The sequence below is a fragment of the Lissotriton vulgaris genome, chromosome 12 (assembly GCF_964263255.1).
Source record: "Lissotriton vulgaris chromosome 12, aLisVul1.2, whole genome shotgun sequence".
Classification (NCBI taxonomy): domain Eukaryota; kingdom Metazoa; phylum Chordata; class Amphibia; order Caudata; family Salamandridae; genus Lissotriton; species Lissotriton vulgaris.
In genome coordinates this window covers 709,019,686-709,034,516 of record NC_141700.1, presented here as the reverse complement: position 1 = coordinate 709,034,516, position 14,831 = coordinate 709,019,686, and the positions used below count along the sequence as shown (strand labels likewise).

The 14,831-nt window shown below is 38.5% G+C and overlaps 1 protein-coding gene across 2 annotated transcripts in view; it reads right to left on the bottom strand.

The window, feature by feature from the left end:
* Positions 1-14,555, bottom strand: part of LOC147678064 (vomeronasal type-2 receptor 26-like) — a 41,877-nt gene extending 27,322 nt beyond the window's left edge. Inside the window, exons 1-2 of one of the 2 annotated variants that reach the window (XM_086946560.1) lie at positions 14,438-14,555; positions 5,777-5,782 (exon numbers count right to left, since the gene is read on the bottom strand). In XM_086946560.1, coding sequence (XP_086802686.1) covers positions 5,777-5,782; positions 14,438-14,537 — 106 coding nt within the window. In that variant the 5' untranslated portion in view covers positions 14,538-14,555. The remainder of the gene's footprint in view (positions 1-5,776; positions 5,783-14,437) is intronic. The other variant, XM_086946561.1, reaches the window with a different exon arrangement.
* Between the last annotated feature and the right edge of the window lie 276 nt (positions 14,556-14,831).

Genomic DNA, 14,831 nt, shown 5'->3' with positions numbered 1-14,831 from the left:
CCTTTCCCTGATGAAGGGACAAACATCAGCCCCGAAATGCATTGGATGTACATAAAGGATCGTGTTATATGTTGAAAATGTACTAAACAAACGAATATCAAATATATGATATGGAGACAATCTATGAACTACTTGATAAATAAAAAATCATCAAACCAACCAAAAAGGAGTGTGAATCCTCTGTTCCATTAGAGGAATCATAGTGTGCACATAAGGATGAGACCAGTGGTCCACTGGCCTCACAATTTCAATACATTGTAATGAACGTCGTGGGACGCTTGACGTTACTTGTGTAGCACCTAAAATTGAGAAAACCTATCACCAAACCAGCTGTGCATCTGCCCTACCAGTATCAGGGCTTGGAATCCTTATCAGAACCAGGCTTTTCAAGAGGTGGAACTGTAGGTCTGGTCCCCAAACTATTGCGTCCCAAAGACGTTTATACTTTCACAATAATAAGAGGCAACTTTTGTTTGAGGTCGGCAAACTACAACGGCAAGTCGCTGGCGTCTGGCCAAGGACGCTGCTTCACCTTTAACATTAGAAAAAATCATTTAGGAGACAAGGGGGAAATTTCCCACAAGTTTCATCCCCAAATCAAGGACAGGGCCTGCCCCATGTTCATTCTTTATTTATTTGAGGATGATCAGTAGAACAGCCATTGAGGAAATGCCATGGCAAAGAGTGTAAACGGTAGGAAAAATAGTCCCCCTAGTGTTGCAGTTAGTGATAGTGGGAAGCAGACCATTAGGAAAGCACATAGTAAGAATTTTGTGTTGGTCTTGTGGTGCCATGAGTAGAAAAACAGCATCAAGATGATCTATTTTCGGGGCAATCCAAATGGATTTTCTTCATGATTTGTGGGTCGTTTGCGCATACGTGAATTAACAACTACAGGACTGATCAAGAGCCCAGCAGGCTGTTGAGCCGGCATCTGCAATCTGATCCTGGCCGGACCAGCCAACAAAGTACAAGAAATGAATTACGTAAGATGTCTATATAGGCCAACTAAATAATAAATAAAGGACATGTCTGAAACAAATTAAAGGCATTTAAATCTGAATATAGGGTATAACCCTCTAACATCGGCCATATGGTCCCTTCAATTAGTTAATGGGCACATTTGAACATTTTCAAAGACATGGGGAAGGGCACCATTAAACCAAGTTTGAAGTTCCAAACCGTTGAAGGAATCTAAAGAAAGGCATACAGATGATAAGCACCAGAAGCTCGAGGCACTGTATAGTCATAAAAAGTATTACCATTAGCATCAACAGATGGAACTGTGACCCAGGAATAAAAACAACTCAAAGAAGAACTCAGCTTCCACTTCTACTGCAAAAATCACTGAACCCCCGCATTAGGGATTCATATTGAAGCAAACGCGGAGCAACTGCTGGAAGGCCATTACCATTAATAGCCATAACCTGAACCATAGCTAACTGGAAAAGGATTCCAAAGGTAGCACAATGTGAGTATAGACATTTTAATATTCAAGCTAAATAAAACAGAACTAAAGGCTACCTAATAACTGTGGAGGAGAAACTCCCAATTCCACGGACATCTCAAAGAAAAGGGTGCTAGGGTATTGTGGACAAAAGCAAAAAGGACAACTGATGGACAGAATGCAGAACAACGTCATACATTCACCCGAGTACAGGGATCTGGGCCTAAATTAATCGTTTTTTTTCTCACCATGCCATTTCAGTTTGAACCCAGCCATATGCAAATCAGTCTTGACCCTGTGCCCAATGGGAACAGTGCAGCCCTAACTGCCAGGCCAGGTCCTCCCTGGACTGGAAACAATCATCCTAGGACCAGTTTCGGGCTTTCAGCTCTCATCTGCCAGGATACCTTGACTCCAGTGGCATGGAGAGCACGGGACCCATGTCTGGGCATACCCGTCCCACTCGGGGTGACAAATGCAAAAAGAACAATTGTTGGACAGAATACAGAACAATGTCATACATTCACCCCAGTACAGAGCTATGGGCCTAAATCCATCGTCTGTTTGCTCACCATACCATTCCAGTTTATAGGGTATTGTGGACAAGCACAACTCAGGGTTCCCTGCAAGAAAGTACCAGACCAAACGTTGGTGGAGCCATGTTGCAGGGATTCTGCTCTGGAATAGTACTACACCATTGAACATCAGTATGTAGAGATATCCATGAGCCCAAGCCCGATTAGCTTTAGTGCCTCACTTGCCCTCCTAACTTTACCAGAGAAACAAGTGAATTGGCAGCCCCAGAATACATTCCTCTCGACCCTCTCAGGAATCGCTGTATCAGGATACACCCGTTTGCTCTCTCATTTGTACTTGTCCACAATGAGATAACAAAGTGACACAAAGAAAGTTTAGAATATTTATTCAAACTGTCATGCTCTGAAATGCAGTATTTACCACAATTAGCAAACAAATGCACAATACAAAGAGCTGTTAGTATGGTGAATAATCCATTTACCATGGAAAGCCCTGTCATTTATTAGGACAGATTAATCGCACCTCCCATTGCTACTAAAGCTAAATGATTATCATCAGATCCAGTACCATAGCATACACAGATGAACACTCTACATCTCAGAAGACACAGTGCTCTTTTCTCAGAATTCTCCATCATGTGTGTTTTTGTGGGACAGGTACTCATCTATAAGATAGAATATGTGTACACATAAACACCCGCTGCAATCTTGTGTTATGTCTTGGTGCTAGTGGCTGGCCAGAAAGAATAAAAAGGGACATGGTTGTTTGATCTTGTAGGAGGTGCTAAAACTAAATCCCAGGGAAAGAATAGAACACGAAAACATATACAGGTTCCGTGTGAAAGTACAATGTGGCACGAAGGCAAGCATTTTTATATAGTAAGGGGTGCAAAGGAAAATTAGGACTGCAACGTGAATAGTTAGGCGAACATAAGAAAAACTACTAAGGGCTATGCAGGAAAAACGTGACAGTATAAGAATAAAAGGAAGTATTTGAAATAAAAGAGAGAAAAGCTGAAAAGGGAACATGGTAAGGATTGTGTTTACAGGCAGCTGAAACTAATGAAAGAATCTACCAGGAAGAAACAGAAAGTAACGCAAACTGTGCTATAGTTTGTGATTCGATTAACCATATTAATGGAGTGATTTAGTGATTTTAGAATAATCGCGGGGAAATTTGTAGAAGATTGGTATGTGCTCATACAGTTGTGCATCATTAACAAAGGGCAGAACGCATTTTTACAATGGGTTTAACTTGCACACTTGAATATTCTTATAAAGTGCTGTTGCTTTTGAAACTAATTTTCTATGATGCTTAGAAGTGTGCTTTTCTGATGTTTGGTAACTAGGTCTCAGTTTAAATATAAACACCATCCTTTACAAGAGGGAAACCACCCCTGTCACATGCTTCATTCCCCCTGCCCTGCTTCTCTACTTGTAAACTCTGCAGGCAAGCTGAAATGCGCTGTTTTATTTCCACTGTTATGGTTATTCTGCTCTTGATGAAGGCTCCCCAGTTCAACCACAATTCAAAACATTTCTCAAGGTCTTTCTTCTGGTTTACTGTGTCTATTCATTCATATAACAAATTATTGTTCATGTATCTAGTTATGTTCTAGCTTTTCTAAATGACATTAGCATAGAGAGTGCTTGTGAGGAAAATGTTTTATTATATAGTGTAATGGTGCTATCTCACTATGTAATAATGGCACAAATCCATCTAGCCCAGTCAGGTTCTTTTGAACAACCTTAGCTCATCCCATGGTATCGGTGGCTCTGACCAGTCAGGCTTTATAAAAGAAACAAGTGTAATGTATTAAGAGGAACCAAAACAGTTTAATAACAACAACAAAATTAAACAATAAAAATATGACACCAATTTATAAACATAGGTTGTACTTTTATCTTTAAATAGACCACTCAATGAAAATAATCAGCCTGTGGGTTCTGTTGATACACATCTTTAAAGAAACAAAAAATCACACATTTGTACTCAACACAATAAAATATTGTCATCTACTGCAACGTGCGGTTTAAGGTTAGCCAAAAAATATAACTTGAAAATAGCAATAAAGTCACTTTTATGGTGACATATTCCAGGAGGGAGCCAGTCACTGTTGAGATGAGTAAAACTATTTGGTGTAATTAATCAGTTACAATGAGGTTGAGTAAAACAGTTACATCATGTTCGAAAACGGTCTCCAGTTCAGTGCCAGCCTCTATAGGTGAACCTTCAGGGTACCCAGGTTCACCCTGGGTGACCCAGACAGAAATAGTGACTCATGGAGTCAATATTTCTGTCTGGGGCTCAGGGATGACTTTTCCCCCAGCAGGATACTACAGGCACAGTCCTCTCTTTGCTTACCCAAAGAGCAAAAGGTGCAGTCGAGTCTTAGGTGCAGCTCCTCCTTGCTGGGTCCAGGAAACAGCAAGGTAGTCCTTCTTCGGACCTCTTTCCAGTTCAGAAGTAATCTGACATCTGGGTGCCAGGGGTGCTACTTTTAAGCCCAGATTGTGCCTTTGGGATGCAACAACTATTAGCCAATTGGCTAATAGGTTCCCTCCTACCTAGTGATGGCTTATTTTAAGGCATCTAGCAGGCACAGAATGCACCCATCTGCCCACTCAGGCACAGAATGCTGTCTTGTGGCCACCAATCGTGAACAGTCACTAAAAAACCTTTGGAGAAAAAGTGCCACATTTCAAAAAGTTGCCATTTGTGCAAATTTTACATTAAATTCAGATAAAGCATCAAGTCTTGTTTAATGCAATATTTTTTTTTATATCTTATCATATCATATGTAGCAGCCCCATTCAAATGTTAACTTTGATGAGTTGTCAGTGTGTAACTCTGTTCTCCTCAGCAGGAATATTAACCTTTCCACGATTAAAACAACAATGCTGGGTTTTTACTGGAAGAACATGTAAAGTTAGAAAACACATATCCAACATTTTAAAATAATCCACCAGTAGTCTTGACTTAGGAGTGACATATAGATATTGAAATGGAGTGCCAACTAGCAATGGGGAGCTTGGAGCCATGGTATGCCACACTCGTCGTGGCACAATACGTGCTGCAGTCCATGAGAGACACCTTAACGTAGAGACCCTGGGAACCCCTTGACCATATAAAAGGGACTTATGAGTAAGTTAACTTTTTCCAATTGTGGGCCAGTCAATAAAAAAATGCATGTTTTAAGGTTCAGAGCACTGGCACTGTGGCATGTTTGGCAGACTCAGAGCACCTTCATATTTAAACAACCTGCAACTGTAGTCCAATTACCTTGGGATGATCATGCAAAAATAGGTATTTCCGTACACTGTTTCCTAAATATTTATGTCGTGAATTAGTGCTTATGTGTTAAGGAAACGTAACTTTTTTCATGTGCTCTGATTTACTGATGACATGCTACATTTGCTCATACCACAGTGAGTCTGCAGATTCTGTAATATCATATGCTAATTTAATTTATAAAAAACTTTTATTTTGAGGGTGAGTCAGAAGACTTTTTTTTTTCCTCTATTGATGCTGTCCGTTCCTCTTCCTTTTTTCTTTCCACTTTTGGACTTCTAATCATTTTTGTTTTTTTCATTCTCTGTATAAAAATATTATTTATATTTTTCCATTTTGAAGCTTAGGTGGTTTCTTAATGCATGAACACATTGCCTCATGAAACTGAGGTTCAACACTTTCTCCGGTCCAGTAAACATGAGAACTCTGATTGAGGTACATTTTGGGGTCTAAAATTATTTTGGGGTACCATTTTTGCTCCCACAGTGGCAACTAACTAACACTTGTCTGATGTGCTCTCTATTAAAACACTAATCATATTAGTAGCTCAGGCTGATTTTAATTGAACACAAGTAGCTCTCATTACAGAAAAGGTTAGCGACCCCTGGTGTAGAGGGATTAATAGTAAAAAAAAAAATAGTGTGACTGCATGTGGCAAATAACCACAGTGGTCGCTGGTATAGAGAACCACACAGGAGCAAGTCCAAGAAAAAAAGTTTTTAGTTTTATCCACAGAAATGTAACTCAGACAGCTAAACGTACCTGCTAGTCCATGAGAAACAAGCATCTATGAGCATATTACCTGATGAATCTGGAACTCCCAGTATCATTCCAAGTATTGTACAAAGACATTAAAAGCACACCAAGCATAACATAGGTTATAGTGGATACCACACTCACGCACTCCTGTAATTTGAATTAAAACTAAAGACGGTTTTTATACACGTGATTAATACACCTGCCTGCTAGGAAGCACCCACTCTGTTCCACTAAAATTATACCCCAAGGTTAATTGTTTTAAATATCGCATTGTATTGCAAGCATATCTACCACGTTTAGGCAGTATTAAGCTGACATGTTATCCTATGTTTGTTTTGTGCATATGTTTACAATAAGCAATTACAAAAATGGATTATTGCACCAGCTTTCTAAAACCCTAAGTCTTGGCTTTGCCAATGCTTGATTAAGATTGCTTCTATGTTAATCTTTCTGTATCTCTTTGCTGCCACGTCTATTGACGAACTTCACATCTTTCAAAGTCACCCCTCTGACTATATTCTTTGACAGATAAAAGCTCATTCTTAATTGAGTGCAAAGTTATTTGGAGCAAATGGTTTTTGGTCCCTGCGACCCACTTTTACTTTTCACCCATTATGGGATTTTTTAAGCACTGTCATTTTCATTTGGAGTTGGTAGTCGTCCCTGGAACCAGTCTCTGCCTCTCTTGGAAACTCTGACCTCAATTCAAAAAGGGGAAAGGGTTCAAAGTGATTCCTCCTTTTTTCAAATCCGTTACCAACCCCATTTGGGAGTCTGTCACTTTTCAATTAAATGTGACTGGAATTTGGGTTGCATACCATTAATACATCTGATAGTGTATCACAATTTAGAATTGCTACCCAATCTCGTTCCCAAATGTGAGTCGGTATCCAGTCGTAAACCCATTTTAGAAGTAGGTAAGACTTTAACGACTCCTAAAATTGATTTGTTACACTTAAAAAAAATATATAGGATCACCAACATCGAACCTCAGTGTTTGTAACCAAAAACATTTTTTAAATTCTAGGGCACTCTTACCCATCAAACAACAAAAAGTAGTTATTGAGTGCAAAAAACAGCCTGATAATGTGTGTTAATGGTATTCCATTAGGCAGCTACAGAACTCAAAACCAATGTGGCACATGGAAAGAAGCTGATAATGTGCATGCTTGCTCAAATGATTGGCCAGCGAGAATTGATCAGCTTCTGGTTGTTCAAAATGCCAGTTCTAGAGATCCTACTAAAGGCCATAGTCTTGGGTTCCCATAATTCAACAACAAACATGCAGGAACTCTTCTAAATAGCACCCTCGTGGGTTTCTGTAAACAGACTCTATTTCCAAGTTCTTCAAACAGTCATACTTCTAAGATTCCTTTAAACTATTAATTCCTTTAAAATAAATCCTCAGGGGGGGGGGGCGTGGCTTGCGCGCAGCCAGGATGCCAGCAAGCTACTCAAAATGGCGGCTCCTACAAGCTGAATGGAACATTGGAGAATACTTGGATAAGTACTCCCTGTGTGCCAATACCAACTGACTTTTGCCTGCTTTTCTTGGTTAAAAACTTGTTATTTTCTGATGCTTCCGCCACAACACAGCGACACAAAGATACAGTGTCATTTTTTCAATCATTTTTGGAGAGTCTATGAGCTATTTCCTTTATTTCTGCAACCTTTTATTGCTGCAGTGTCCCAAATTTTTTCTTCTGTATTGAGAAAGTGACTGTATTCAGTGCCTGGTTAATTAAGAATAAGAGCTTTGCTTTTGTGCGCTCTGTGTTGCTCATAAGGCTGTTCTTTCCAAGTGATTACTTCTGCCCAGTGAAGTGTCTGGTGTACCGATTGTGGAGATATCTTTTACGTGGTGTCTTTTTTCATTGTTTTTTCTTGCCTCTTCTCATGGCAGATAATATTGGTCTTTGTCCCAAAACCAAAGACTCTAAAAGGTCTAAACATAATTCTCCTACTCCAGAACTTGTCCCGAAAGATTCTGGCACTACTTTGGATGCTATTCTCTCTCGCCTGAATTCTGTTCACGATATTGCGCAAAGTACAAAAACCAATACTGATTTGCATCAAGTTGAGGTTGCGGCAATTAGAAATGATTTTAAGAATTTAACACTTTGAGTTTCCAATGCTGAAGCGCGTATCAGTGCTGTTGAAGACTCCACACACCAACAGTCTAAATCTATGCAGAACATGGAGCGCTCCTTAGCTGCATTGCGGAGAGATCTTACGGAGCAGGAAGACAAAAACTGAAGATCTAATCTGTGCATTTTTGGATTACCTGAGGATGCAGAGAAAATGGCACCTTCAATGATTGATTTTTTACTCAACTGGATTCCTTCTGTGCTGAATATTTCGTTTCAGAAAGACTTTGAAATAGAACGTGCACAGAGAGTTCCTTCATTCAAACCGAAATCTTCACCTCACCCTAGATCAGTGGTTTTTAAACCATTCCGACATCAACATTCTGAGCAAATTTTGCCGCAGATGAGGAAAGTTAAAGCAATTACTTGGGAGGGCCACATTATCGCTATATCTCAAGATTTTGCTAGAGATACTGTCATCCGACGGAAAGGTTTCCTCAATTTGCGACGACATCTTCTTGACATGAACATACCATTTTTTTTTGCTGGTTCTTCACGATTTTGGATAACTTTTAAAGGCCGCTCTCAGATTTTCTATGAACCTGTTGATCTGTCTACTTTTTTGGACAATCACTCTGAGTCTCAGATGGAGTCTTTGCCTTCTTCTAGTGCTTCTGGTTCCTGAATAGTTCTTAGATTTTTGTATATTCTATGTCTCTACTGGTTTCCATATCCTTGCGCTCCTTGCTAGGATATTTGTTAGCATTTTGGAAGAAACGATAGATTACATTTAGAGTGCTTAATATGTTGTAATCTTTTCTTTTCTTTGCAGGATCAGTCTATATCAGTCTATATGATATAGGCTATGTTCTTTTGTTCTTTTTCTCTTTTCCTTTCTTTGTAGTACCTCTTTCTCTGGGTATTCAGTGTTCTAATGGTTTACCATTGTCTTCTTATTCAAGGTTATTTGATATATTTGGCACATCTCTATATTTTATTTTTATGTCGTGTTCGTTATCTTTGTTACCTTCCTTGCTCTTTTTATTTCCTGATTGGTAGACTCTGTGTTTTGGCTTGCTTGGAAGTTTTGTTCGTCTCTTTTCGTCTTTACTATGTAACTTTTTTTGCATTTTATTAACATATTCTATTATCTCCCTTCTCTTGTTCTAGATAACTTTTTGGTATTCTGTCTTTTTATTCTTCGATTGTTGCCTGGTCTTAATGAATTGTACTCTGTATTTTGGCTTGCTTGGAAGTTTCGTTTGTCTCTTTCGTCTTTTTTGCATTTTAATAACATATTCTATTATCTCTTTTCTCTTGTTCTAGATAACTTTTTGGTATTTTGTCTTTTTATTCTTCGATTGCTGCCTGCTCCTAATGAATTGTAGGGTTTTTCCATAAGAATTCTATTTATGATGTTGTCAGTGGACATTTTATGGATATGGTACCTTATATTTATTCTGCTAATATAGTCATATTTCTATGAGTTTTTCATTTGTTATACATGAAATGATCATCTTTTATGCTTTACATACCAAATATTATATGTTATGAATTGCTAGCTCCTTGTTGGACTATTTTACTGTTTACTTAATCTTCATATTATAATGTATTACTTTTTTATTACGATTTACCTATCTCTTTTCATCTATTCTTCACTCTCTCTCGTTTTCTGCCTTGATGGTATTACCTCTTTTCTTGCTTTTTGCTGGCCCCCTTGGCTGTTCCTCCATGTTCCTCCCTTGTATGCATTTGGTCTCTTATAGACTCCCCCTGGTGTGTTATTTCTTCTTTTCTCTTCTCTCTCTTTTTCTTCTTTTTCTCCTTCCTGTCTCTCTCTTTGTAATCTTTTTCTATTTCTTTTTTTTCTGTGTCTCCTGCTGGTGTTCTTGTTTTCTGCCCTCATTAATTTTGTCTTGTCCTTCCTGTGCGCTTACTTTTGTATTAAGATTTTAAACTCTGGCATCAAATTGTAATTGGTATTTTGTTCCTTTCCTACCATGCCTGGGTTGAATGCTTTATCCATAAATGTCCAGGGCTTAAATCATCCAGTAAAAAGAGCAAAAATTATCGATTACTGTAAAAGCCTTTCTAGCAACCTGGTATTGCTACAGGAAACTAAAATTTCATGTTAAGAAGCTTTGCTGTTGCGTAAGGAGTGGGTTTTGGATGTTATTTGTTCGGAGGCCTTTGGCAAAAAGAATGGAGTAGTGACTATGATTTCGAAGAATTCAGGGTTGACTGTGGTGGCTGCAGAGCATGATTCTGAGGGAAGGTGGTTGTTGACTCGACTATCCAATGGGTCTCTTGACTTATATGTCCTGAATATTTACGCACCAAATAGTGACGATACGTCTTTTTAGCGTTCTCTGACTAAAAAAAATTCTGAAGTTCCTCACAATGGAAATTTGATTGTTGGAGGAGACTTTAATCTCTCAATGGATCCTCTTTTAGATAGACACTCTGCTTTCAAATTTCGTCCACCTAGAGCTCATAAACAGATGTCTAATATGTGCTCCTCCTCTAATCTTACTATTGTGTGGAGAAGACATAATCCTTCCGGTAGTGATTTCACTTTCTTTTCTCCTCCTCACTCTAGATTTTCTTGTATTGATTATCTATTAGTCCATTCCACCTTACTTCGACAATCTTCAAATCCTGTTCTTCATCCTATCCTTATTTCTAATGACGCTGAGGTTACATTCAAGCTCCTCAATTTGTCATCACCAAAGGAACCCCTCACTTGGCACTTGAACTCTGAGATTCTGTATGATCAGGCTCAAGAGCCCTTACTTGCTAAAGATATCGAGCACTTTTTTCTTGAAAATGAACCTTCGGTTGGTTCTCCTGTGGTCCTATGGGATGCTTTTAAATGTACGATCAGGGGTCAGATTATTAGTAAAATGGCAAAAAAGAAGTCAGATATCAAACAGGAACTTGCTAAATTAGCGGATGACATTAAACACAAAGAGTGTCTGTATCGATCTTCTACAGATAAGCTGCTCCTACAAGATATCAAAAATCAAAAATATTCTTATAACTCTATTGTAACGAAGAGAGCTCAGATTGGCATCCAGGTACTGAAATCTAAACGATTGCTTCTAAAAAAAACGTGCAGGAAAGGTTTTGGCTGCTACGTTGAAATTTCAATACTCTGCTGTTAGATCAATATAGATATCTTGTATAAATGACGGTGCTGGTGTTAGGAAGTTCCAAACTAAGGAGATCCTTGAGGTGTTTCGTGAATATTATAGCAAATTATATACTCCTCATAACCAAGCTTCTCTTGCTCAATGCCAACAATTTTTAAGTACAATTCCCATTCAGACGGTGTCTGACTCTGATGGAGCAAAATTGGGAGGACCAATTGAACCTGATGAAATTCTTCATGCTATCAAAGCCACTCGCTCTGGGAAAGCTCCGGGGCCGGATGGTTTTCCCATTTTTTTTATAAAACCTTTCTCCCCTCTTTTGTACCCCGTCTCAAAGATGTTTTTGATTCTTTTATTTCGTCCGGTTCGGTTTCTGGCTCTGCTGCGGAAGCTACTATCGTAGTGATTGCTAAGGAGGGTAAAGATCATTCAGACCCTAAAAATGTTCGCCCTATATCTCTCCTAAATGTGGAAGCGAAAATGTTTGCTAAGATCTTTGCCAAACGTCTGGAACCATATATCCCACTCCTTATCCATCCTTCGCAGACTGGTTTTGTTAAAGGTAGGTTTGCTAGGGATAATATTCTAACATTTTGTCATATTCTAGGGAAAATCAAAAATATCTCAATTACCTGCGGCGGCACTTGCCCTTGATGCCGAAAAGGCTTTTGACAAGGTTTCATGGCCTTTCTTACAAGCAGTTCTTCGGGCCCATAATCTTGGTGATCCCTTTGTTAACATGGTGATGTCTTTGTATGCCCACCCTCTGGCAAACATTAGGGTTAATGGTGCTACCTCCTCTTTTTTAAATTTTTGCCAGGGTACTAGACAAGGCTGTCCATTATCACCTCTTTTGTTTTTATTATCAATTGATCCTCTTCTTCGTTTAGTGAACCTTAATCACATTATTAAAGGTTTTCAATTTGGCTCCAATTGTATTAAAACAGCTGCTTATGCAGATGACGTGCCTATTTTTTCTGATGATATAGTTACTGCAATACCTGCTATTTCTGAGACTATTAAATCTTTCTCTACCGTTTCTGGTTATACTCTTAACAAAGATAAAACGGAAATGTTCCCTCTTAATGAGTATTGTTTTCCCACGCTTGTGGGCGATGCTGGCTTTAAGTGGCAATCACAACGTCTTAAATATTTGGGGATTTGGTTTTGTAGTACTATTATAGATACGGTTTCGTACAATGAAGCCCAAACCCTATTTAAAGTCTGTCAACTTTTGGATACCTGGTCACCTAAATATATTTCGTGGTGGGGACGTCTTCAAACTCTAAAAATGATGATAACTCCAATTATTAATTTTGTGTCCTCAATGCTTCCTGTTACATTGTCTTAGTCCTTTTGTCACGTGATAGATTGCCTCACTTCCACCTTCCTTTGGAGTGCAAAGAGAGCAAGAATAGCATATAAACACTTGAGGAAACCTTATGACATGGGAGGTTGTAATTTTCCGGATTGGGATCGTTATCAAGTGGCTTTCTTGGCTTCTCAAGGGGCTTTTTGGTTTTCTACAGACACTCTTCACACTACTCCGTGGGTGTTTATTGAACGGGAATTATCTCTACCTCTACCTACTTCATCTTTTTTAACTATGTCCACATTGTCCATCCCTTTCTCTCTTACTATTATTTTAAATACCATTGCTGCAGTGAAAGCGATTGATAGGAAAGTTTCTAATCCAATTCATAAATCTAGATGGTCTTTTTTATGACATAATCCTAGACTTAACATTGAGGCCGACTCCAAGTTGATAGCTTATTGGGCTACCAAAGGTATTACCCTTGTTCAGCATCTTTATGATTCTAATCATGACCCATTACCCTTTTCTTCTTTGGCTCTGCAGTTTTCTCTCACTAATCTTGACTTCTATACTTTTTTGAAGATTAAAGTTGCTGTGTCTAAGGTTCGGCTTCTTCCGACTTCTCCTACTATTTCTCTCTTATCTACATGGTATAAATCAGGTCATATGGATTCTAAGATTTATAAATTTCTATCTTTTACGCCGCCTTTGTTGTCCACCGTTACAGAACAAAAATGGCTTCATCATTTTGACCATAATTCTCTCGCGCATATTTCTTCAGAAACTTGGCAACTTATTGGGAAATTCTTCCTTAGGAATAAGATTGCCCCCTCCCTAATCCAGTCTAAATTCTTCTCTCTTAATTTGTTACATTGGACACCGGTTCGCCTACATTCTCTTAATATTAAAGAGGATGATCTCTGTTGGAGTTGTTATTCACCTGCTGGTACTTATCAACATATGTTTTTTGAATGTTCTCTACTCCAATCTTTTTGGGACTTGAATCATAAACATATTATGCTAATTTTTAACATTCAATTCCAGCTATTGCTACCTTTAATTTTATTGGGCCCATGGGCTACATTATTACCATTACCGCTGGATTCTTTAGATATGTCTTCATTGGATTTATTACTGACAATTGCGGTTAAAATTATTCTTACGGAATGGAAATCATTTGGATCAATATCCTATCATACATGGTGGGCTTGGGTCTCTTTTCTCAGTGGGGATCATACCTCTGTGGAGGAGAATCATTTTTCTCCTTCTATTTCTAGTGGTGTGTGGAGATACTTGGATTGATATGTGGACTTGGCTTCCGAAGGATTGGTAGAACAATATCCCTTTGTGTCTTCTTAATTTTCCCTTTTTTGTCTGTTTGTGCAGTAGACTCCTTATTTACCTTTTATCTACTTACTCTCAACTCTTCATTCTCTACTCGTTCTTCTTTTTTCTTGCTTTATTCTTCCTCCTTTTCTTTTTCATCTTTTTCTCTCTTCCCTTCTCTCTTTGTTTTTTCTTTCCTTTGCTTTTTCTTTTACTCAATTTTTTCTTCTTTTTATCAAGCAATACATGCAGTCCTTTGAATGTGATCTTTTCTGGTGATATTGACTATAACATATACTATTTATATTGGTATGAAGGAAGTATATTTCACAGTAATAACTCTGTATTTGTTATTGTTTTTTATCAATGTATTGTGTTTTACTATATTTAACTCTTTATATGCTCTTTTTAATCTAATAAAATATTACAAAAAAAATCCTCAGTGAGATATCTCTGTCACAGAAAGGTGTAAAAAATGCACAGAGGTATAATTCTGGCCGTGACTGGGCCTCACTAAACTCACTGGTGTGATTGGAAATCTCCCCCTCAGAGCATGGGATGCAGTCGTAGCAGCAGACTCCTTGGCCTTCTCGAGTGGATTTTCTGAATCCAACTGGGCACATTTCACTGCAGGAGGACTGAGGGATCTGGGAGAACAGAAAGAAATCACTTTAAATGACATGAGGATGTACAGTTGAATTTGAATTAGGTTTATACAGTGTCTTCTACTGAGACCATGATAATAATTCATGTTGCATCTTTGGTTTTTCCAAGAAACAAGCTTGTGTAAATCTCTCTTGCACAGCAAGAATAATGGGCCTCATTTATGAAAAGTGACGCATCGCTGCGGGAAAACAGTGATGCGTCACTTTTCATTGTGCCCTCCTTGCAACATGCTGGATGTGTCATATTTAAAA